The 24836-nt window shown below is 37.1% G+C and overlaps 1 protein-coding gene across 3 annotated transcripts in view; it reads right to left on the reverse strand.

Moving 5' to 3' along the window:
• Nucleotides 1-8615: 8615 nt before the first annotated feature.
• CNTN6 (contactin 6) overlaps nucleotides 8616-24836 on the reverse strand; it is a 338762-nt gene continuing 322541 nt past the window's right edge. For all 3 annotated transcript variants that reach the window (XM_030802180.1, XM_030802181.1, XM_030802182.1), the window contains 3 exons: nucleotides 10652-10764; nucleotides 9689-9857; nucleotides 8616-8861 (listed from right to left, as the gene is read on the reverse strand). In XM_030802180.1, the coding sequence (XP_030658040.1) occupies nucleotides 8761-8861; nucleotides 9689-9857; nucleotides 10652-10764 (383 nt within the window). In that variant the 3' untranslated portion in view covers nucleotides 8616-8760. The remainder of the gene's footprint in view (nucleotides 8862-9688; nucleotides 9858-10651; nucleotides 10765-24836) is intronic.

The following is a 24836-nucleotide window of genomic DNA, read 5'->3' on the forward strand; positions in this document are numbered from 1 at the left end:
TTATTCCATGAGTAGTTGCCATGTTTCTGACCCCAGTGTAAAAAGAAATACATATTTTTACAAGATGAATTCCTTATCATTATAATTTTATTTTTCTTGTTATATAAATGTTCAACTTTCTTACATTAAATGCTCATAGTCAATGACAGCTGAAATGAGGTGTTCATATAAATGAGTATAAGGTAATATGGTGTAAAAAAAATGACACCATAAAATATTGTCTTCTGGGTACATTGCATCATATATAACAAGGGTCAAAACTCAAATGCCTAAAAGGGCCAGATAGGTTCATAAATGGATTATGAAAGCTGGGAAAGGAGCATGGTGAAGAGAAGAATACTTTCTCTCAAAGAGAAGACTTACTCACTAGTTCACTAGCTTAGTGCCATGAAGGAAGGCAGACTGAGTGGTTCAAGGACAGTGAGATTTACATGAAATCTGACATCTAAACATTGACAGCCATTTTAATCTTTAAGTAAACAGACACTGATGACATCTAACCTGTTTGACCTTGTACTGAAAGTTTGCCACTTCTTTAATGGCAAAGAACTATTTTTTCTCTGAAATTTTCAGCAAATCCATCAGTTATTTTGAGCTTTTGGAAATAAAACTGAGTGAATCTTATAGTATGACCTAAAGAAGTAGCACCTAAAAAGGGGAAGTCATAAGTTTGTGTTATATCTGCCAACTAAAAATACCTTCCTGGCTGAATATATGGATTTAATATTGTAGCATGACAAGATTATTACATTTTGTTATGTGTATGATCAAGGGTATAGACTTTAGTTAATTTGGCTGCAGGGAAAATAATTGCAACTTAGACCTTGGAATGATCCTCATGGCTTCTGTGACACCATGGATGTTGCCCTCTGGCTTGGTTATGCAATTCTAATAGCCATGTTTATACAAATTTTGAGAATTGTCTTTTAAAAATCTTTGAGGGGAAGGAAAAGAAACTCTCATAAAACTATATGGTATTTTCTATTAAAAAAGTATTGCCCTTAAATTTATTTTAATCTTAGAAAGCTTTAAAAAATTAAAATATTTTATTTGCAGACAGTGCTGCATCAATTGTATGTCACATTAAATTATACTGTTTTACAATCAGCCTTAGCAAACTAACACAGGAACAGAAAACCAAATACCGCATGTTCTCACTCATAAGTGGGAGCTGAACAATGAGAACACATGGACACAGGGAGGGGAACATCACACACTGGGGCCTGTTGGGGGTTGGGGACAAGGGGAGGGAGAGCATTAGGGCAAATACCTAAAGCATGCGGGGCTTAAAACCTAGATGATGGGTTGATAGGTGCAGCAAACCACCATGGCACATGTATACCTATGTAACAAACCTACACGTTCAGCACATGTATCCCAGAACTTAAAGTAAAATAAAATAAAATTAAATTAAATTAATAAAAGCCCCCAAATAAAGACACCCAAAAGAGCAATAATAACAAGATGATAAAAATGTTTAAAAGTGTGTTAAATCCCCCATGATAAATGATTAAAAATAATAAGGCAAAAAAATTATAATATTTTAATATGAAAGCTTTACAAAAGACAAAATTCTTTAGGTTAACGTGGCCACTTTTCTAGGAGTGGCAATGAGATTTTATTAAGTAATGCACACTCAACCCTTTCTTTTGTTTGTATGTTCATTCAAAATATATGTGTTGAGCAACTACTGGATGTCAGGTACTCTTCTGGGTGTGATGGATGCAAGGGGAAATGCAAAGATAAGGTCCATTTCCTCTGGAACTCATTTTTCATTTTCTAAAACAAAATGAGACAGATGATAATTAAATAATAAAATGTAGTGTAAGGCAACCTAATGTAACATGATATAATACAAGGCATGAAGTTTTCTGATGAAGTATATCAATTTCAGGTAGAAAAATCTGGTATCTTAGTTGTTATCAACAGATATTAAATGAATATTATTTCCGTTCTGTCAATTTTTGCTTTGAGACATAGTCTTGCTCTGTTGCCCAGGCTGGAGTGCAGTGGCGTGATCATAGCTCACTGCAGCCTCAAACTCCTGAGCTCCAGTCATCTTCCAGCCTCAGCCTCTTGAGTACTGTCTACCTATTGACACCAACAAGTTGTGGATTTTCAGAATTTCCTTAACTAGTTACAGTCTTTTTTCTACTGTGATCTAGTTTGAAATATTATGAGTCCAAACATTACTCAAAATAACCTGAGCCATGTCCTTGGACTTAGGAGTCTCTTTTAGAAAATTCTAGACTCAGCCAGGGGCGGTGGCTCACATCTGTAATCCCAGCACTTTGGGAGGCTGAGATGGGTAGATTACTTGAGGTCAGAAGTTTGAGACCAGCCTAGCCAGCATAGTGAAACCCCATCTCTACTAAAAAAATACAAAAATTTGCTGGGCGTGGTGGTGCATGCCTGTAATCTCAGCTACTGGGGAGGCTGAGGCAGGAGAATTCCTTGATCCTGGGAGGCAGAGGTTGCAGTGAGCCGAGACCGTGCCACTGAACTCCAGCCTGGGCAACAGAGGAAGACTCTGTCTCAAAAAAAAAAAAAAATCTAGACTCTATTCTTTTAAGAATTTAGAAGATGAAAATATCTCAGCATGTTTGCAAGTCTAAATACAACAGTAATTTAGATGACTAAATTATAACATTTTCAGTTTTACACAGATAAGGAAAATGATGTGATTTAGAAAAGGCCAGTAATATATCTAATTATGCTTTCTGTCAACAAAAATAGGCTAAAATGAATCTGTTCAAAGTTAGTTTTGGGGGATTTTATAACTACTGCAGTTATAGGTAATAAAAGTTCCCTAAACTCATTATTGTTCCTGTGAAAGCCCCTGAGATTACCTGAGGTTTGTTAGGAGTATATATCATTTCAGGAACATAGTCTGTTGCTATGACATTTACTTCACAAGCTGAAAACTGTCATGAATAGATGTACATTACTTCATGTTTGAGTTAAAATTATTTAGTCCATGCAGACTATTATATATTCACCTAAATTTTCAGTATCTCAGAATTATTACCTTTCAAACTTTCCAATTACTGTTTTCCTCCAGGCATGATACCTGGCCTCAGTCACGAATACATGCTTTCAAACTGCTATTGCAAAAAGTCAATATACTTCTTGGAAAAAAATCACCATAATATAAATGATTAGACTTTATAGAATGCTTTTCATCTTTGAAGTGATTTATAAACATTAATTAATCACTGCTTAGGAACAGAATTCTATCCAATAGAGCATTCAGTTCCAGGAATAACATGATAAACCCATAAACATTTTAGCCTAGCTTACTCCTTCTCTTTAATGGGTGTAGGGAACAAAACACTTCACATCAAGATTTCTTTTCATTCTCATTGAGCTGCAACTTGCTGTCTTTATTTAAAGAGTCATCGCGTGAGCTTCCCTCCAGAGCTTTCCTCCGAACAAAATAAGGATCTTCTAAGGCACATCTAACTAGATTTTAAAGTATGTGTTTTAAAATAGCAACATACCAGCATTTCTGATATTTTTTCAAATGACCATATTCCAAGGATTTTATTTTTATTTATTTTATTTATTTCAGAGATATATTATTTACCCACCAAAATCCAGAGTTTAGGCACGATCTCGGCTCACTGCAACCTCTTCCTCTCGGGTTGAAGCGATTCTCCTGTGTCAGCCTCCAGAGTAGTTGAGATTACAGGCATGTACACCACGCCTGGCTAATTTTGTATTTTTAGTAGAGATGGAGTTTCACCATGTTGGTCAGGCTGGTCTCAAACTCCTGACCTCGGGTGATCCACCAGCCTTGGCATCCCAAAGTACTGGGAGTTTACAAGCATAAGCCACTGTGCCTGGCCCTTATTTTATTAACGAAACCAAAGGAAAACAAATTGCCAACAGTTGGCTGTATAAATCAGTCCAGAAAGCAAATACATGTTTTAAGCATCATTCTCTGCCCAGGACCACACCAAGCACTGTTAAGAGCAATAATATTTGAAAAAAACTGAAGAACTAAAATAAAATTATTTTGCTAAAATTATTTGTAAGTACGTTAAGGAAAGCCTAACAACTATACTTAATTTCCAGAAAGAATTTTTAACATACAAAAGTAGAAAGCAAATAATTTCCATATTTTAAGATATTAAAAAAGTCGGGATTTTGACGTTCTATTTTTCTTGCAATCTAATTATATTCATGTTTTGTTATAAGTGCTAGGCCATATTTCCTAGAATTATGACTGGATTTACATAAGTAAGCAATAATTCTATAGAACTCAGAACCTTGGTGTTTTGGCATATAAACTATAGTTCAACACACAAAGTCAAATTGCTAATTTAATGGTTATGAGACTAAAGAAACAAGTATTAAAAAGATGACTTAACACAAGTGGTTTTCAACTTTTCATTTTCCTTAGAAGATAAACATTTTTAATAATAAAAATAATTGAACGTGATATAAAGTAATCTACTCTTTTCCCAAGTAAAATATTTTAAAACAGAGCAGGTAAAACAAACTGTGATCCATTCTCAACTTTGTTTCCCCAAAGAATGAGCATTTCACAATGCAGGAAAGCCATATTTCACAAATTATTCATTATGAACATCTCACCAAACTCTACATGTAATTTTTCTTATATTTTTTCACTGAACAGTGAAAACTTCATTATAGTCCCGCCCTTGGGAACCACTGCGATACACCAGTGATTCTTAATGGAGTGTAGACGTGGGTTAGAAACTCTGAGGGTCCATTGTAGTTTGAAAAAACATGCTCAATTTTAGTAACGTAACTCCAGTTTAAAATGCACAGAACAACTGGTAAAAACACAGGGGAAAAAAAGGGAAAGGACAGTAGAGTGTGTGTGGGTTGTGAAGGGTTCTGAAATACTGTCTTATACCCAAATAAGTCACACATTATGCACATTAGTATAAAATTATAGAGTTTTAAAAGAACTCTGAGATCTTGTAATCCCAACATATCATTTTACAAATGGATAAACTGAGAGGAGCATTTAAATAATTTCATTCCAAAAGCTGATGAAAGCAGAATTGAATTATTTCATATCAGCCCAAAGAATACTGTGATAGTTAATTTTATGTGTCAACTCGACTGGGCCATGTGGTGCCCAGATATTTGGTTACACATTCTGGCTGTGTCTGTGATGGATTTTGTGGATGAGATTAATACATTAATTGGTAGATGGAGTATGGCAGATTGTACTCCTCATTGCAGTTGGGCATCATCCAATCTGGTGAAGGCCTGAATAGACAAGAAGGCTGAGTAAGAAACAATTATTCTCTGCTCAATTGTCTTTGAGCTGGGTTATAACTTTCATCCTGCCTTTGGATTTGGACTCAGACTGGATTTTACACTATTGGCCCTCCTGGTTCTTGGCCTTCAGCTCAGTCTGTAACTACATCATAGCTCTCTTGCATTTGGACTTCTCAGTCTCCATAATCACATGAGTCAGTTCCTTATAATTTATCTCTCTCTCTCTCTCCACACACACACACATACACACATACACACACATGCACCCACACACCCTATTGGCTCTGTTTCTCTGGAGAAGCCTGACTAATGTAAGTAATGACCTCAACAGAGATGTGATTGTCTAGAACAAAATATCTCCTGAATTCAATATGTAGTTCTATAGCACATTAAGTAATAATTGTACACAGGGAGTTGATATGGTTTGGCTGTGTTCCCACCCAAATCTCATTTTGAATTGTAACTCTCATGATCCTAATCCCCACGTGTCATGGGAGGGACTTGGTGGGAGGTAATTGAATCATGGGGGTGTTTTTTTTTTTTTCTGTTCTCATGATAGTGAATAAGTGTCATGAGATCTGATGGTATTATAAAGGGTAGTTTCCCTACACACACTCTATTGCCTGCTGCCATGTATGATGTGCCTTTGCTACTCCTTCACCTTCCACCATGATTATGAGGCCTTCCCAGTCATGTGGTATTGTGAGTCCATTAAACCTCTTTTTTGTTTATAAATTGCCCAATCTCAGGTATTTCTTCATAGCAGTATGAAAATGGACTAATACAGCAGTATATACTCCATGTTGCATCTCAAGACTGACATACTTAGAAGTATAAAAATACTAGGTTTACTTATGAGAAGTAATAATTATGTTATTACATTTAGAATCCATATGGGTACAAGGTCATCCCTCGCCATCTGCATTTGTTTTTAAAGATAGCAGCCATGCCCTCTTCACCCTCTGCTGTATAGATAGAAAAGAGGCACTGAGCAAGGAGGATTATAGTGTGAACAAAAGAGAAAAAGTGAAGCTGCATTTGAACTCTACACGATGTAGGCAGTCCATAGCTTTGTAGTGGCATATTTCCACTGTGTTGAGTCTCCTAAACTTTATTTCTGGATCCTTCTCCAGCCATTTCCAGGTACAATCACATTATCTCCTTTTTTATAGGAAGTATGGAAATGACATATCATGTTTATAACAGCAGTCTACTCAGTCAATACAGGGATGCATTGGTAATCCTTCTTGAATGTCAGAGGAGTATATACATCATGTAGAATATTTCCCTGAAATAGGTTATTAGAATCACCATTGTTTTCATCCTTGAGTGCCATGTAGTATCTAGAGTAGGTGATCAATTCATTTTTCTTGAAGCTGGTTTGCATTTTGACATAAACAAAGGTTGAAACTATTTTCATAATATATTGGATATGTAAACGTAATAACTTATGTCATCTGGGACTTAATTCATAGCAGCAGATAACAGCAGCTCCATTTATTGACAACTTACAATGTTCCTTGCTCCACGCCAAATACCTTATGTACATAACGTTCTATTATTCTGATATTAGTGAAATGGAGATGTTAAAAGAAATATGTCCATGTTTTCACTAAGAGGAGAGATTCAAATCGCACCAAAGCCCATGCTGCTTATATTAATGCCAAAGTATATTCTGAAAAATTTAGTGAATTGATGAAAAGATAAATAATATGTTAGATATGTTAGACAGTGAATACAGACATTTAATATTCCAGAAATCATGAACTAAATAGCACTCTGCAAATACATAAGAATTATTGATAAAAAATGACTTAGCTTTTGAACTCACACACAAACGACTGTATGTCTGCTTCACTTAATTAGTAGAAACAAAAATCTCACAGTATATTTAATCCTCAATCTCTTCTTTGGGGAGGAGGACACAAATCTTGTCTCTTACCAAATTAAGGAAACCATTAAGACCATATGCCAGCACTGGAATCTCTGGTCAATTCAGATGTATCTTGGCCAGGCAGCTGTTAACACGAGTGTGCCAAATAGTATTTGTTGTTGCTTATTTGTTTTGCTCCACAAAAGCACAGTCAGATCATATGGCAATGGGGAGAATAAGGCTCATTAATTTGCATTGTGTGCTTGACACACTGTTCAGGCAAGGAGCAAGTTCTGAACTATGAAAGCCATTGTCCATCTGCTGCTGACTACATGGGGTATTTTAAAGAGTTCTAAAATACTTCAGACATGCAAATGACAAAATCCCATATTGAGGACTGTATGATTTGAGGGTTGTGAGAATAGCTCAAATATTCTCAACATAATTAAGAGGTTGCACCATGTTAAGAAGATAAAACTCACGTGAGCATTTCTCACATTTAGCTCTAAAGGACAGCAAACCTGATTGGCTGGGAGCCAGAGAAGGCTGACAGCAGGAGCTAACCTCTCAAGGCTTTTTGTAGAGGAAAGGGGGTGGTTACGTAGCATTCTATGGGCCAGGTCACTAATCTTACCTTCTCCCAGACTGCTTTCTCCAGACTATACAACCCTAAGAAGTGAGGCCACTGACTGAAGCAGGCTCACCCTAGAGAAAAGTCAACCTGCAAAATCTTTCTAAACCCTAGTTCATGTAGAATTGTTTTCATAGCTGCAGAGAAAATTGGCAAAAAGTAATATTTTGACCAAAGTGTAGAAAACTTGATCAAATAATTCTGTTTCCACATTGTTTTATTATAAAAATAAGGCCACATACATTGCAATCAACTTGTAATAATTACCTGAGATTTGTTCATGCAGCAGTTCAAATGTTAAACTTTGCCATGAGCAATTGCTTAATATATACCAGAGTTGTTAGAAGATTATTTTAGGTGGGTGCTCATTTCCCATCATTTATTTTTCCTTGCCATAAAGTACTTTTTCTGCCTTTATTATGACTGAATCTTCTGAAAAGTGAGCTGAGAAGAACATCATGTATATTGAAATATTATTGAGTAAAAAGATTTCTTATTACAACTTGATTCAGAGATAAAAGCACACCATGCTTTGGAATAGTTTGTATTTTTAAAGAATCCCAACTATAAACAAATAATTGTATTTTATTTTGAAGTAGGGTGGAAATTTTAAATACTGAAGTGATTGTCTGGAATACATAAAAATGTACATGTGAGATATGGTAACTATTACCCAAGCTTGTATTCATCATCACCACCATTGAGGGGAGTTATTTATTTTCTCCATATAAGTAACTTAAAAGACACAGCAGTTACAACTCCCTGGGTTAATGTGGCACCTAGGAATGCATGTAATCATGTGCGAATTTTAAAATTCAAAAGTGTTTAAAATTGTTTTATTAATGTACCAGAGATATTTACAAGATTTTAATAATATACTTTTTTTCTCGTTGCAAACAAGTCTGTATTAAGAACGCATCTTGTGTCAGAGGCTGGAGAGCATATTTACAGAATGATTTGCTTTCAAAAAACTCTCAAAGATTTATGGTTTTATTCATCAGATAAGTGGCTGAATAGCAAAACAGTAAAAAATCACAATGACAATGGACAGAAAATGGGTGCTAGGTTCTAAGACTTGAATTCCTCTGGAACTCAAACCTGCAAAATATAAAAATAAGACAAAAATATTTTGAGATAAAGTATTGCCTGCTAGATTAATTTTTCAAAACCCCAAATTCATACTATCATTTCTCTTCTGGTAACATATTTTAGTATACTTGTCTCATTCACATTATATTTAATTTTAGAAAGTGCCTTACCATGTCTTTGTCCAAGGATGTCTGATTTAAGTATAAAAATGCAAAAGAAAAATCCCTAAATTGGCAAAGTCTGCCTAAAGTATTGGCCAACATTGGATGCTAATGACTTGCACTCAATCACAGCTTCAGGCAGATAAGTAAGTGATTCTTCTAATGCAAAAATGATACATTATTATTGCATGCTAACTCTGAATGACTGGTGTTGGTTGGCTTAGAAAATTGTTTTGAGAAGGACTTGAAAGTTGTGACTCAGCTCCTTATGAATGCCACACTCGATTAGTGATGTCTGCCATGAACATGGGAAAGGGTGTATATTTACCTGCGCTTCATATTTGCCATCCCTGCTGTAAAAGACCTGAAAGAATCTGTGAAAGATCTTTCTGATTTTTGTGACAATCGAATGAGTGATAGAATTATGCTCTAATGACACAAAGTTTTTTTTCCTGTTCTCTTTTTGGTTTTCAAATGAAGAAACATAAAACCATTTATAATGTATAAGCATGGTACAATTTTGAAGAATAACTTTAAAAATAACTTTTGCTCACAATTGAAAATTTATCTTATTACCCAACATTTAAGCCATAACTGGAAGGTTTCATGGAGCTGAATTTCATGCTGCAGCTGTCTAGGTTCAGAATCTACTATAGCAATGGTGACTCAACTTACTTGACATTCTTGGAATCCTAATTTCCTCACTGCTGCTTCCATCTCCACCATCACTGACTGTTCTTATTTCAATTAAGTAGTCTTCTTCAAATGGAACCAGAAGCTCAGCTGACGTATTGTTTGTTTCCAAAACATGAGTTTTACTCTGTCTGTTTTGCCGGTACAGAATCTGAATAAAATGAAGTATCAAGTTAACATGGCCATGTTACCTTTCTAACGTTCACACAACTGTTCTGGAACACTGTAAGACATGAGATACATCATCATAAATGTTGTACTCCTCAGATGGAAATATCCAAGTGATGTCTTTTCTGTATATTCCATTGCTCCTGTTAAGAAAAAGAGGTTTTTTGTTTGTTTGTTTGTTTGTTTGTTTGTTTTGGCCAGTGCCTCTGGAAGGAGAGTAGATTTATCCCTATTAGTTAAATAGCTTGAGGCTGTTATCACTGGAGCTTGCTGTGGAAAGTCACTGTTCAGTTTGGACCCATTTCAAATGTTGAATATATGTCTGCCAAGAGATGGTGTCCATTGTCACTGATGGAAATGATTTGCTCTGGGTACTTGATTGTACTCTTGTTAGATGCCTTTTATGCTGTTAAAAGATCACATCATACTGCAGCCTAAGTTCTAAAATCTCTATTTAGATATATTTTTTTATCTCATTGTCATCATATCTACTGTGCACATGAGCCATCATCTTATGATGGCAAGGCATGTCACTTGAAGAAAAAATGTTACATCCTATGGAATTTGATTTATTGATGTTCCCTAGTACATTACTGGACCTCCGAATATAAAACCTTTTCAATGGAAAATTAGAAAGCAGCAATGGTATTTTCGAAATAATTTTGAAAAAGATTCCAGTCTTTCCATATGCGTCCAATTTGTTTTCTATTTGGGTGTCATATGTTTCATTCCTTAGTAACTTAATTGATATGATTAAAGGAAAAACTAAACACTCACCTTGTACCCCAAAACTTCAGACTCATTTTCCATGGTTTTTACATGCTCCCAGTTCAAGCATAATTTAGAGTTTGTCAGCTTCCAGGCAATGTTTGCTGGTGGTTGGCTTGGAGCTTTAAAGAGATAATCAAAGATCCAAATGAAAGTTAATTAGCTCATGGTCACTGTATGATGCATCAACATGAAATGAAAAAATAAGTCTTCGATGATTTGCATAGGAGCTAAAATGTTTTCAGTGTCATTTGAAACATATTAATTCTAATCACAGTAAGCAAATTTATTCAAATCTGGTCATTTGGGAATGCCTTTGTGACAGACTTATGCATTAATAATGGCTTTCTGCATGTCCAGTATTAATTTATTAATCATTGCTGTTGAGTTTGTTTACTTTATCATACATAAACAGACAGAGGGTCTCTTTATCTAGGATTCCATTTGGCCATCAATCAATGAACATGTTTGGCAAATTCAAGTTGCAAAGATTTTATATATATCAACACATAGATGTTCATTCCTAAAATTCTTTACTTTTTAACATTGTATTAGTTAGGTTTCTAATTGTAACACAACTAATTCAAGATATTTTAAGCAAAATATTTGTAGTAAATTATCAAGGATATTTCTTATAACTCATGCCAGATTGCAGCAGAGTCTGAGGAGACAAAAAAATGTCAAAAAGCCACAGTCTTCACTCTGCTTATTGAAGCAGGGTCTGCTGCATTCTCATCTTGCCAGACAGCACCTCTTTGTCATTCTCACTGTACATGGCAGAAATCACTGCTGTTCACCACACCTAAAATTTAAAACCTCCTCTGTTCAGAGATAGTCCAAGTTCAAATTCCCCTGAGAAAGCTGATGATTGACTTCATTTGGTCATATGTCTATCTTAGCTTAATCAACTGTGTCTAGACAATGTGAAAGATGCATGCCATTTAAAATAAATGGAGCTTTGGGGAACCCAGAACAGGGAAAAATCATCACAAACTGATTGATCATCCCAAAGGACATCAACTTATAAATCCAAACTGCGACTTTTAGTTTTCTGAAATTAATGTGTCTGGGTGAGAGATGGTGGGAGATAATAGATGAAAGATTTAGAATCTGGCTTCTAAAGTAATGAATATAGTCCAACTAGAGAATTTTACATACAAGAAAACTAGAATCCAGGTTGGGAAGTCACTTATCCAAAAGCATGTAGCTGATGAATCTTAGTCTATCACTTTCCAGTCTAGTGTTTCTGCAGAACAACTTGCTGCTTATCTGAGTCCACATGACTATGTTTGAGATTTAAGAAACTGGAGAGATTTAAAATAATTCATCTGGAAAGTGGAAGTAAAGATAAAACTGCCCAACAAGATGTTTTTGGCATCTTTTTTGAATTTGTGAGGCTCAATGAGCATAATATTTAATTCATTATAACACTGATAGAAATGGAAACTATTTCTTTCAGAGTTTTGAGTCAACTGCTGTTTAGTCTCCTATGTGTCATTGGAAGAATCACATATTGCTGAATCCAGATGTCTCAAATATATTACCATACATTCTCTTTCCACCCCAATTCCACTGGGATATCACTATTGTTCACTCAATCACTTACACTACAGTTGGGATGTGATAGAGAAATGTTTCCCTGTATGCTTACATGAGGCTCAGTTCATATTTTCTTATAGGTTTATCACATTGGATTATATTTATTCTTGGTTATGTGTTTCTTTAAATTTCTTGAGGGCAAGTGCCTTACTCAACTCTGTATTACTAACCCCTAGCACAGTGCCTGGCACACAGGAGACATCCAATTCATACGTGTTGAATAAATGACTATACAATAAGATGGCTAAGGAAAACTGCTCAGGGTCCTGTGGTGATCTTCTCAGGCTGTATTGATTATGCACTGGGCTCTGGGCAGATCTATAGGTGACACAATACAGCCAATCCATTCATTATGTTGTCCTATGATCAAGGCCAATTGCCCTGGTCAGACTCATAGCAATCCATACCTATTTATAAGATGGACAGGCCAATTGCATTGACCATGTCCTGGTACATTTCTTGACAATATAAACCCATAATTAAAGGCCTGAAAGCTTTTAGCTTAGTAAGCATTCATTACTTTTCTTGTCAATGTACAATGTACTTGTCAATTATAATGCTTATCAACATACTTATTTCTAATGGTCTGAATGGCAGCAATAATCATTTTGTAACCTTCCTCAAATTATCCTCCAGTGCCTTTTTAAATCTTTTTCTCAGCTATAAAAGATATAATATCAAAATTCTCACAGGATATTGCAATTTGAATATCTAGTATACTCTTGATACCTTTCTTTTTATCTCTGTTCTTTAAAATTCAGCACTAACATTACCATTATACAATCAATACAGAGAAAATACAAATTCACCACTTCGGTGTCATTGGCAGTGTGGATTCTGGATGTTTTATGTGCTTCTGTATGTTTTGTTTGTTTTAAGAAAAAGCATTGTTTTCAACAGTATAAATCCATTGAAAAAATCAACAGGCTAGGAGACAGAATTGATTTCTTCCAGCTACTTTTAAAGGAGCGGTTTGTGATGTTGGCAATGACTTTGTCATTGACATGTTTGCATTTGTGTCCTCATCTACCAAAGCAGAAGCACAACTTTCTGTGGGCATAAAATGAGAAGAGTTGCATTCTGAGTGAGTACCTTGGTATGAATAGCCAATTATACGGATTATTTAGAATGTTTTACTTCTCTTGCTCTCTGGGAGATGAAAAGAGTTGGGCTTTGATGTAAGAGAGACATGAATTTGTATCCAATCTCTTCCAAGAGCCGGATTTTCCTATTATAAAATGAAACGAGTAACTCCTAGTTTATGAGATATGAAATAAAATATGAAACGTTCCTCATTTGGTTAGTGGTATATATTAAAAAGCCCTGTAACTGTTAATTGTCTTCTGAGAATAGCAGTTTTCCACTGTGGTGTTATGACATAATCAATTTTTGAATTGTGTTCGAAGTGGTTTGTTGCTAATAATCCAACTCTGAAGTTTGCAGATGATTCACTTCTTAGATACAGTTAGTGTACATTCAAGTTTTCCCCTTAATAATATTGCTCTTACTTGGATTCTTGATATGTTTTTAGAAAGGGATATAAAATGGGAGAGTCTCAGCTAATTATCTTAGAATATCTCTTAGTCTACATCCTTTCTTATTTTTATCAATTGGTGTTTCTCCAATGTCAATCCTTTATGTCTGATACTGAAAAATAAAACTTCCAAAAGCTGCTTTAGAAGGCCATCACCTTAATATGAGCACTGTTAATAGTTCCTGTTTGATGTAGTTGATTAAACTGGATTGCAAATATCTATGATAAAATTAAAATTTCTATCATCTTGAGAAACCAAAACATTGTCACATGGATAGCACAAAACACATGTCATGATGTTTGTACCAAGTCTGTCAATCGTAAACTCAGCAAACAAGCACTTTTCTAATTTTTAAAATCTTTCCAGGCAACTTCCAAAGACTAAATCATTTTATATTAATCAAATGACAGAGCAACATTAAACTAGCCCCTCAGAGCTCTAATGGTTTCCCTGTAATCAATTTTTCTGTAGATGGCATTTATATTCAACTGTAGTTTGCACTGTGAACTCAATTCAAAAACAACTTCTTATGTTACACTTCTAAGTAACAGCATGGGGTTGACATTTGGGCAAAAGAGAAAGAATATAAGTGCAAAATAAAATAAAAGCTTAATGCTTCCTTTATGTTTAAATATGGATTGATTGCATATTTGCAGCAAGAAAGAATCCAGTACAAAGTGCTAGTCAGTCAACGTCAAGGGCCAAATTGAGCCAACATTTGCAAACACTTTTAGTTACTGCGTCTGAATACTTCTTTCCATATAAGTAGTGTTTTGTTTGTTGCACTTTTCTGCTTGGAATTGATGTAAATATTTTTCTTTCTTTCCTTGTAAATCTGAATTCCATTTAAGTAATGTCTGTGTGGATCACAGTATATTTGCAGTACCTCTGCTTCTTTTGGAAATCCATCATTTCCACTAGGCTTTGGTACTTGCAGATGAATCACTGATATTTGTTTAATAACACTAGCATCATCATCATCAACGCAACAATAATACTTAAGAAGTTTGGCATATGCTGTTCCTTCTGTCTGGAAGTTCTTTTGTCCTTTAACTCCTCTTTACTTTTGTATCAAAATACATAGCCTATCCCATATAGATGCTCCTTCTTATGTACATCTTAGTTTCTCATTTATTTTTTTACTGTTCTTTTCATAATTTATGATTATTTTATTCATTTGTCTTTTTTTCTTGTTTTAGGTTGCGTCTTCTCTAAAAGAGAAATTGCTGGTTGGCAAAGATCTTGCTTGGTTTAATTGCTCTTAGGCCCTCAGCATCTAACTGTAGGCATGGCTCATGGGAGGCACTATCTCTTGAGTAGATGACTGGATGATCATGCAAGAAACCAAACAAACAAACAAAATACCTCTGTCTTCTCTTTAGCTTAGCCAATTAGAACAGGCAGAGATTTTGGTAAATGTGAGCTCTGCTTTTTCAGACTTTGCAATGGAAGATAAAATATCGATTACAAATCTAGACAGTGACAGTTTGAATGTGTGATGAATGCAGAATTTTTTCAGTTGCCACTGTTGAGAGGTAATCTTGAGGTCATCTCAAGGACATGGAGAGTCAAAGTTACATAGAGGAGTAGCACCTGGAATCATGGTTATCATCAATGTTTCATTAAAGCTGTTTCTCATGCATGCTTTGGATGTCCTTCTATGACCCTTAAAGAAAAGAAAATTCTGCAACAAATTTATAAAGAGAAAGAAGCTGTATTTTCTTACTTTAAAAAATGCAAAGAAAGTAAATTGCCTCTAAAGGAGGAGTATAATAACACATGTTACCATGCACTGAGCCTTCAGGTATGACAGCCTCTGGGTCACCTTGGTGTACATTATATCCTTTAGTTCTCAGAGAAATCGCTAGAAGTAAGTATCTTCATTTCTATTTTTCAGATGAGAAAATGCATTCAGAGTTATCAAATAATTAGATCTGGCACACAGATAGTACATGGCTGAGCAGGGATCCACATCCACAATTCTCTCTGAAGTCCCATTCTAAGTTTTTCCAACACTCTTTCACAATGGGCCAAAGTTACTGGAATTCTTAGAAAAATGCAAATACATTAAAGGGGAAACTTTGGGGGAAGGTATAGAGCAGAAAAAAGACCATTTGACCATATATAGGCCGGCAGGGGTACTACAAGCTGAGAGATTTCATGAAGCCAGGTAAGTGAATGTTAAACTTCAGATCAGTAAGTTTGGGATGTCAGGACTAGAAGAGGAATGATACACAAAGGAGCTTTGAGACAGATTGTGAAAGATCTTGCTTGTCTTTTTCTTAGTCTTCATTCTCTGGAATAGAGGAGACAATGACGTTTGATGAAGAGAAGGGAAGTATGACAGCATTTTAGGAGGAAACATTTCAAAGAAGTTTGAGGTTTAGATGGAAGATTCGAGAGTCAGGGAGAGAAACTGTTGGGATGGTTAGGGAGGAAGATGATAAAGGAGCACAGTGGTAGTGGGATGAAGAGATTTCATGCTCATCAGTCTAACAGAGGCCATGACAAAATCTTTCTAAGCATTTGTGTCCTCCTATCTAGAAATTAAAATACCAAACTCCCTGACTTATTGTAATAATTAAGTGAGATATAGTATGATAAAGTTAATACAGGGCTGGGGACATAGAAGTGCTCAATATTTTTAAACTGTGGTAAGCAAAATAAGGATCCCCCAAAACATGATCACATCCTAATCTCCAGTACCTGTGGACACATTAGTTTATATGGAAAAGGAGTTTGCAAATGTGATTAAGGTAAGAATCTGGAGATGAGGAAATAATCTTGGATGATTCAGGTGGCTCCAGTGTCATCAGGAGGGTCCTTACAAGGGAAAGAGGGAAGCAAGAAAGTGAGAGTTAGAGGAGTTGTGATGACAGAAGCAGAGGGTCAGAGGCAGAGATGTTAAGGTACCCTGCTGTTGCTGGCATTGAACATGGAGAAAGGCGTCACAAGCCTAAGGAGGGTCACAAGCCCAGGGATGTGGGTGGTCTCCAAAAGCCAGAAAACAGGAAACAAATTATGCTTTGGAGCTTCCAAAGCTAGTGCAGCCCTTGAGCACATCTGGATTTCTACACAGTCAAAACCCTAACTCCTGACCTCCAACTTTTATTGTTTTAAAACACTGAGTTTAAGGCCATTAATAGAATAATAGAAAAGTTACTCTTCTGCTTTCACAATGTCTGTGATGTAGAATGTCAAAGTAATAAAATGAGAGGTTGGATAGCTATTTAAATACAAAGGGATGGAGACTTGTATATTCTTCTTATTCTCAGGTGCTTGTTGGCTATTTTTATAGGGTCACTGAAGCATATAGGCTGGTAAGAGTCAAATTTAAGAGATATTGAAACTAGATATCTAGGAATTACAGAGGTTTTTCTTGTTTGATTTAGTTAAGAAAGCTGAATACTTAAAGAAACGCTAATCTTCAGTTTAGAATTTCTGATTATTATTTCACTTTTTCCTTAGCAGAGGTATTCTAATGTTGTATCTTGGGTGAAATTACTCATTGTTAATTAAACTGTTTCCAAAAATTTATATCTCCTACTCTTTGACAAATTGATCTTATGTTAACCATCAGACAAACCAATAATCTTTAGCATTTGATGTGAATTTCCGTCCAACCCATTTGTAGGATCAACTGGGCCAACTGAACAAATTTAGTGTCAAAAACAAGGATTTTTTTCTGCTTAAAAACATAGAATAATTTAGCACAAACTCACATGTTAATTTAGGTTGCATGGGCAATGAAACTAGCAAATTCAGATGACAGAAAAAATTATTATTGAGATTTTCTGATAAATATATATATATATACATATATATATGTTACATACAGAGCAACTTCAAAGACGCCTGGGTCAGGTGCCACGTTGCAGGTGCCCACAGCCCGCCCTGTATGCTTTAAGAGGGGCGCGCTGTCCTTGGCAGTGTCAGCGCCTTCCTTGGCACTATCAACCCCTTACCCAGCTCGGCCTGGGGCTGCTCCTGGTGCTGGGCCTGCCGCTGCTGTCATCCCCGGGAACGACCCCGGGCGCAAATATCAACCCCTTCTGCAAATGAGAGTAGCATTGTTTTGCCTACACCCACCAGCTCCGGCTCCAATAGAGCCGTTTCAGGGGGGCCGTCACTGCTATCATCTTGGTCCTCTGATTCCTGGCCCTCTTGTTCCTGGCGGTGGGGCTGGCACTATTGGTGCAGAAGCTTCAGGAGATGCGGCAGATGGAGGGCACCTACTGGCCCAGCAGCAAGGAGCAGTTCTCCTATGTAGCTGAGGCCTGGGCCCCTCATACTCCAATGAGACCGTGTGGGGCTGCCTGCACATCTAGGCCCCCTGTCCTCCAACTGTCCCTCTTCATTGTTGTGTGACCTTGGGGAAAGGCAGTGCCCTATCTGGGCAATCAGATCCACCCAGTGCTTAAGAATAGCAGGGAAGAAGGTGCTTCAAAGACTGCCCTTGAGGTCAAGGGAGTGTGGGGCTACTCACTTTTATATATTTATATAAAATTAGTAGTGAGATGTGAATATATATATGTATATATCATATAGAAAATCTCAATAAGAATTTTAAAATGTATATATATGTATTAAATATGTCATATGGATATATCTCTCTCTCTTCCTGAGGTGAATGATTAGTTCAGTGTTCAAGTTCAATCCACCTTAAACTGGTTGATGGGATTATGTAAAATAAAAGTTGACCTGAGTCTTGGCTCAATAACTGCACTAAAATGTCTGTCAGTCTACCATGATACAATCTGTTTTTTTTAATGTTTCTTACACATTTCTAATCACTCTTGATTTTGCTTGAGATAGAAACTGAATTACACACAAGAGTTTCTGTGAGTTTGGCATCTCTCAGTCAACAAGAACTAAATGTCCAGGTAATCTGAAAACTGCTGATTGATTGGAGATTTTCATTCAGATTTGCAGATTAGCTGAAAGAAGCTAAACCACTCCAGAAAGACCAAAGAAGTAAATCATACATCCAAGTTATCTGGCAATAACTTCATCGATTTAGTCAACATTGAGTAAAACAGGAAAAGGAATAGAACTTCATTGTTAACTAATCCATTCTTGAAAATAACTCACAGCCCAGTCTGTCTAAAACTGGGTGGATTGGAGGAAAGCTGGTTCAAAAATTTTTCCTCCACAGGCTTTTGCAGTTCCACAGCACTTCGTATTTTCTAAGATGCTTCCAGAATCAGTACCTTGTTTATGCCTCATGGATAATTTGGGAAGGAGTGAGGACAGAGATAATTTCTATTTAATAGATAAGACCATGAAAGCAGAAAAATGGAATGCCTTGTCCTATTTCAAGTCATGAGTCAACGATGTACCCAGATTTGGAACATGAATCTCTGACAGTTGATCTGGTTTTGTGGAAATGACTGGATAATCTATTTAATCAAGGGCCTATTCTCTGAGATGGTTCCTAACTTCTTTTGGACGTGACAAATATACGCATCAGGGGAATAACTTTATTTTTTTTTATTTTTATTTTTTTATTATACTTTAGGTTTTAGGGTACATGTGCACAATGTGCAGGTTTGTTACATATGTATCCATGTGCCATGTTGTTTTCCTGCACCCATTAACTCGTCATTTAGCATTAGGTATATCTCCTAATGCTGTCCCTCCCCCCTCCCCCCACCCCACAACAGTCCCCTGAGTATGATGTTCCCCTTCCTGTGTCCATGAGTTCTCATTGTTCAATTCTCACCTATGAGTGAGAACATGCGGTGTTGGTTTTTCTGTCCTTGCGATAGTTTACTGAGAATGATGTTTTCCAGTTTCATCCATGTCCCTACAAAGGACATGAACTCATCTTTTTTTATGGCTGCATAGTATTCCATGGTGTATATGTGCCACATTTTCTTAATCCAGTCTATCGTTGTTGGACATTTGGGTTGGTTCCAAGTCTTTGCTATTGTGAATAGTGCCGCAATAAACATACGTGTGCATGTGTCTTTATAGCAGCATGATTTATAGTCCTTTGGGTATATACCCAGTAATGGGATGGCTGGGTCAAATGGTACTTCCAGTTCTAGATCCCTGAGGAATCGTCACACTGACTTCCACAATGGTTGAACTAGTTTACAGTCCCACCAACAGTGTAGAAGTGTTCCTATTTCTCCACATCCTCTCCAGCACCTGTCGTTTCCTGACTTTTGAATGATGGCCATTCTAACTGGTGTGAGATGGTATCTCACTGTGGTTTTGATTTGCATTTCTCTGATGGCCAGTGATGATGAGCATTTTTTCATGTGTTTTTTGGCTGCATAAATGTCTTCTTTTGAGAAGTGTCTGTTCATGTCCTTTGCCCACTTTTCGATGGGGTTGTTTGTTGTTTTCTTGTAAATTTGTCTGAGTTCATTGTAGATTCTGGATATTAGCCCTTTGTCAGATGAGTAGGTTGCAAAAATTTTCTCTCATTTTGTAGGTTGCCTGTTCACTCTGATGGTAGTTTCTTTTGCTGTGCAGAAGCTCTTTAGTTTAATTAGATCCCATTTGTCAATTTTGGCTTTTGTTGCCATTGCTTTTGGTGTTTTAGACATGAAGTCCTTGCCCACGCCTATGTCCTGCATGGTATTGCCTAGGTTTTCTTGTAGGATTTTAATGGTTTTAGGTCTAACATTTAAGTCTTTAATCCATCTTGAATTAATTTTTGTATAAGGTGTAAGGAAGGGATCCAGTTTCAGCTTTCTACATATGGCTAGCCAGTTTTCCCAGCACCATTTATTAAATAGGGAATCCTTTCCTCATTTCTTGTTTTTGTCAGGTTTGTCAAAGATCAGATAGTTGTAGATATGCCGCACTATTTCTGAGGGCTCTGTTCTGTTCCATTGATCTATGTCTCTGTTGTGGTACCAGTACCATGCTGTTTTGGTTACTGTAGCCTTGTAGTATAGTTTGAAGTCAGGTAGCCTGATGCCTCCAGCTTTGTTCTTTTGGCTTAGGATTGACTTGGGGATGAGGGCTCTTTTTTGGTCCCATATGAACTTTAGTTTTTTCCAATTCTGTGGAGAAAGTCATTGGTAGCTTGATGGGGATGGCATTGAATCTATAAATTACCTTGAGCAGTATGGCCATTTTCACGATATTGATTCTTCCAACCCATGAGCATGGAATGTTCTTCTATTTGTTTGTATCCTCTTTTATTTCATTGAGCAGTGGTTTGTAGTTCTCCTTGAAGAGGTCCTTCACATCCCTTGTAAGTTGGATTCCTAGGTATTTTATTCTCTTTGAAGCAATTGTGAATGGGAGTTCACTCATGATTTGGCTCTCTGTTTGTCTGTGATTGGTGTACAAGAATGCTCGTGATTTTTGTACATTGATTTTGTATCCTGAGACTTTGCTGAAGTTGCTAATCAGCTTAAGATTTTGGGCTGAGATGATGGGGTTTTCTAGATATACAATCATATCATCTGCAAACAGGGACAATTTGACTTCCTCCTTTCCTAATTGAATACCCTTTATTTCCTTCTCCTGCCTGATTGCCCTGGCCAGAACTTCCAGCACTATGTTGAATAGGAGTGGTGAGAGATGGCATCCCTGTCTTGTGCCAGTTTTCAAAGGGAATGCTTCCAGTTTTTGACCGTTCAGTATGATATTGGCTGTGGGTTTGTCATAGATAGCTCTTATTATTTTGAGATAGGTCCCATCAATACCTAATTTATTGAGAGTTTTTAGCATGAAGGGTTGTTGAATTTTGTCAAAGGCCTTTTCTGCATCTATTGAGATAATCATGTGGTTTTTGTCTTTAGTTCTGTTTATATGCTGGATTACATTTATTGATTTGCGTATGTTGAACCAGCCTTGCATCCCAGGGATGAAGCCCACTTGATCATGGTGTATAAGCTTTTTGATGTGCTGCTGGATTCGGTTTGCCAGTATTTTATTGAGGATTTTTGCATCAATGTTTCTCAAGGATATTGGTCTGAAATTCTCTTTTTTGGTTATGTCTCTGCCAGGCTTTGGTATCAGGACGATGCTGGCCTCATAAAATGAGTTAGGGAGGATTCCCTCTTTTTCTATCGATTGGAATAGTTTCAGAAGGAATGGTACCAGTTCCTCCTTGTACCTCTGGTAGAATTCGGCTGTGAATCCATCACGTCCTGGACTCTTTTTGGTTGGTAAGCTATTGATTATTGTCACAATTCCAGAGCCTGTTATTGGTCCATTCAGAGATTCAACTTCTTCCTGGTTTAGTCTTGGGAGGGTGTATTTGCCGAGGAATTTATCCATTTCTTCTAGATTTTCTAGTTTATTTGCATAGAGGTGTTTGTAGTATTCTCTGATGGTAGATTGTATTTCTGTGGGATTGGTGTTGATATCCCCTTTTTCATTTTTTATTGCATCTATTTTATTCTTCTCTCTTTTCTTTTTTATTAGTTTTGTTGATCTTTTCAAAAAACCAGCTCCTGGATTCATTAATTTTTTGAAGGGTTTTTTGTGTCTCTATTTCCTTCAGTTCTGCTCTGATTTTAGTTATTTCTAGCCTTCTGCTAGCTTTTGAATGTGTTTGCTCTTGCTTTTCTAGTTCTTTTAATTGTGATGTTAGGGCATCAATTTTGGATCTTCCCCGCTTTCTCTTGTGGGCATTTAGTGCTATAAATTTCCCTCTACACACTGCTTTGAACGTGTCCCAGAGATTCTGGTATGTTGTGTCTTTGTTTTCGTTGGTTTCAAAGAACATCTTTATTTCTGCCTTCATTTCATTATGTACCCAATAGTCATTCAGGAGCAGGTTGTTCAGTTTCCATGTAGTTGAGTGGTTTTGAGTGAGTTTCTTAATCCTGAGTTCTAGTTTGATTGCACTGTGGTCTGAGAGACAGTTTGTTATAATTTCTATTCTTTTACATTTGCTGAGGAGAGCTTTACTTCCAACTACGTGGTCAGTTTTGGAATAGGTGTGGTGTGGTGCTGAAAAAAATGTATATTCTGTTGATTTGGGGTGGAGAGTCCTGTAGATGTCTATTAGGTCCACTTTGTGCAGAGCTGAGTTCAATTCCTGGATATCCTTGTTAACTTTCTGTCTCGTTGATCTGTCTAATGTTGACAGTGGGGTGTTAAAATCTCCCATTATTATTGTGTGGCAGTTTAAGTCCCTTTGTAGGTCACACAGGACTTGCTTTATGTATCTGGGTGCTCCTGTGTTGGGTGCATATATATTTAGGATAGTTAGCTCTTCTTGTTGAATTGATCCCTTTACCATTATGTAATGGCCTTCTTTGTGGCTTTGATCTTTATTGGTTTACAGTCTATTTTATCAGAGACTAGGATTGCAACCCCTGCCTTTTTTTGTTTTCCATTTGCTGGACAGATCTTCCTCCATCCCTTTATTTTGAGTCTATGTGTGTCTCTGCACGTGAGATGGGTTTCCTGAATATAGCACACTGATGGGTCTTGACTCCTTATCGAGTTTGCCAGTCTGTGTCTTTTAATTGGAGCATTTACCCATTTACATTTAAAGTTAATACTGTTATGTGTGAAGTTGATCCTGTCATTATGATTTTACTTGGTTATTTTGCTCGTTAGTTGATGCAGGTTCTTCCTAGCCTCGATGGTCTTTACAATTTGGCATGCTTTTGCAGGGGCTGGTACCGGTTGTTCCTTTCCATGTTTAGTGCTTCCTTCAGGAGCTCTTTTAGGGCAGGCCTGGTGGTGACAAAATCACTCAGCATTTGCTTGTCTGTAAAGTATTTTATTACTCCTTCACTTATGAAGCTTAGTTTGGCTGGATATGAAATTCTGGGTTGAAAATTCTTTTCTTTAAGAACGTTGAATATCGGCCCCCACTCTCTTCTGGCTTGTAGAGTTTCTGCCGAGAGATCAGCTGTTAGTCTGATGGGCTTCCCTCTGTGGGTAACCCGACCTTTCTCTCTGGCTTCCCTTAACATTTTTTCCTTCATTTCAACTTTGGTGAATCTAACAATTATGTGTCTTGGAGTTGCTCTTCTCGAGGAGTATCTTTGTGGCGTTCTCTGTATTTCCTGAATCTGAATGTTGGCCTGCCTTGCTAGATTGGGGAAGTTCTCCTGCATAATATCTTGCAGAATGTTTTCCAACTTGGTTCCATTCTCCCCGTCATTTTCAGGTACACCAATCAGACGTCGGTTTGGTCTTTTCACATAGTCCCAAATTTCTTGGAGGCTTTGTTCATTTCTTTTTACGCTTTTTTCTCTAAACTTCCCTTCTCGCTTCATTTCATTCATTTCATCTTCCATCGCTGATACCCTTTCTTCCGGTTGATCGCATTGGCTACCGAGGCTTCTGCAATCTTCGCATAGTTCTCGAAACTTGGCTTTCAGCTCCATCAGCTCCTTTAAGCCCTTCTCTCCATTGGTTATTCTAGTTATCCATTCATCTAATTTTTTTTCAAAGTTTTTAACTTCTTTGCTATTGTTTTGAATTTCCTCCCATAGCTCGGAGTAGTTTGATCATCTGAAACCTTCTTCTCTCAACTCGTCAAAGTCACTCTCCGTCCAGCTTTGTTCCGTTGCTAGTGAGGAACTGCGTTCCTTTGGAGGAGGAGAGGTGCTCTGCTTTTTAGAGTTTCCAGTTTTTCTGCTCTGTTTTTTCCCCATCTTTGTGGTTTTATCTACTTTTGGTCTTTGATGATGGTGATGTACAGATGGATTTTTGGTTGTGGATGTCCTTTCTGTTTGTTAGTTTTCCTTCTACCAGACAGGACCCTCAGCTGCAAGTCTGTTGGAGTTTGCTAGAGGTCCACTCCAGACCCTGTTTGGCTGGGTGTCAGCAGCGGTGGCTGCAGAACTGCAGATTTTTGTGAGACCACAAATTCAGCTGTCTGATAGTTCCTCTGGAAGTTTTGTCTCAGAGGAGTACCCAGCCGAGTGAGGTGTCAGTCTGTCCCTACTGGGGGGGTGCCTCCCAGTTAGGCTGCTCAGGGGTGAGGGACCCACTTTAGGAGGCAGTCTGTCCATTCTCAGATCTCCAGCTGCGTGCTGGGAGAACCACTACTCTCTTCAAAGCTGGCAGTCAGACAGGGACATTTAAGTCTGCAGAGGTTCCTGCTGAATTTTTGTTTGACTGTG

This window comes from Nomascus leucogenys, chromosome 21 (assembly GCF_006542625.1).
Source record: "Nomascus leucogenys isolate Asia chromosome 21, Asia_NLE_v1, whole genome shotgun sequence".
NCBI classification, from domain to species: domain Eukaryota; kingdom Metazoa; phylum Chordata; class Mammalia; order Primates; family Hylobatidae; genus Nomascus; species Nomascus leucogenys.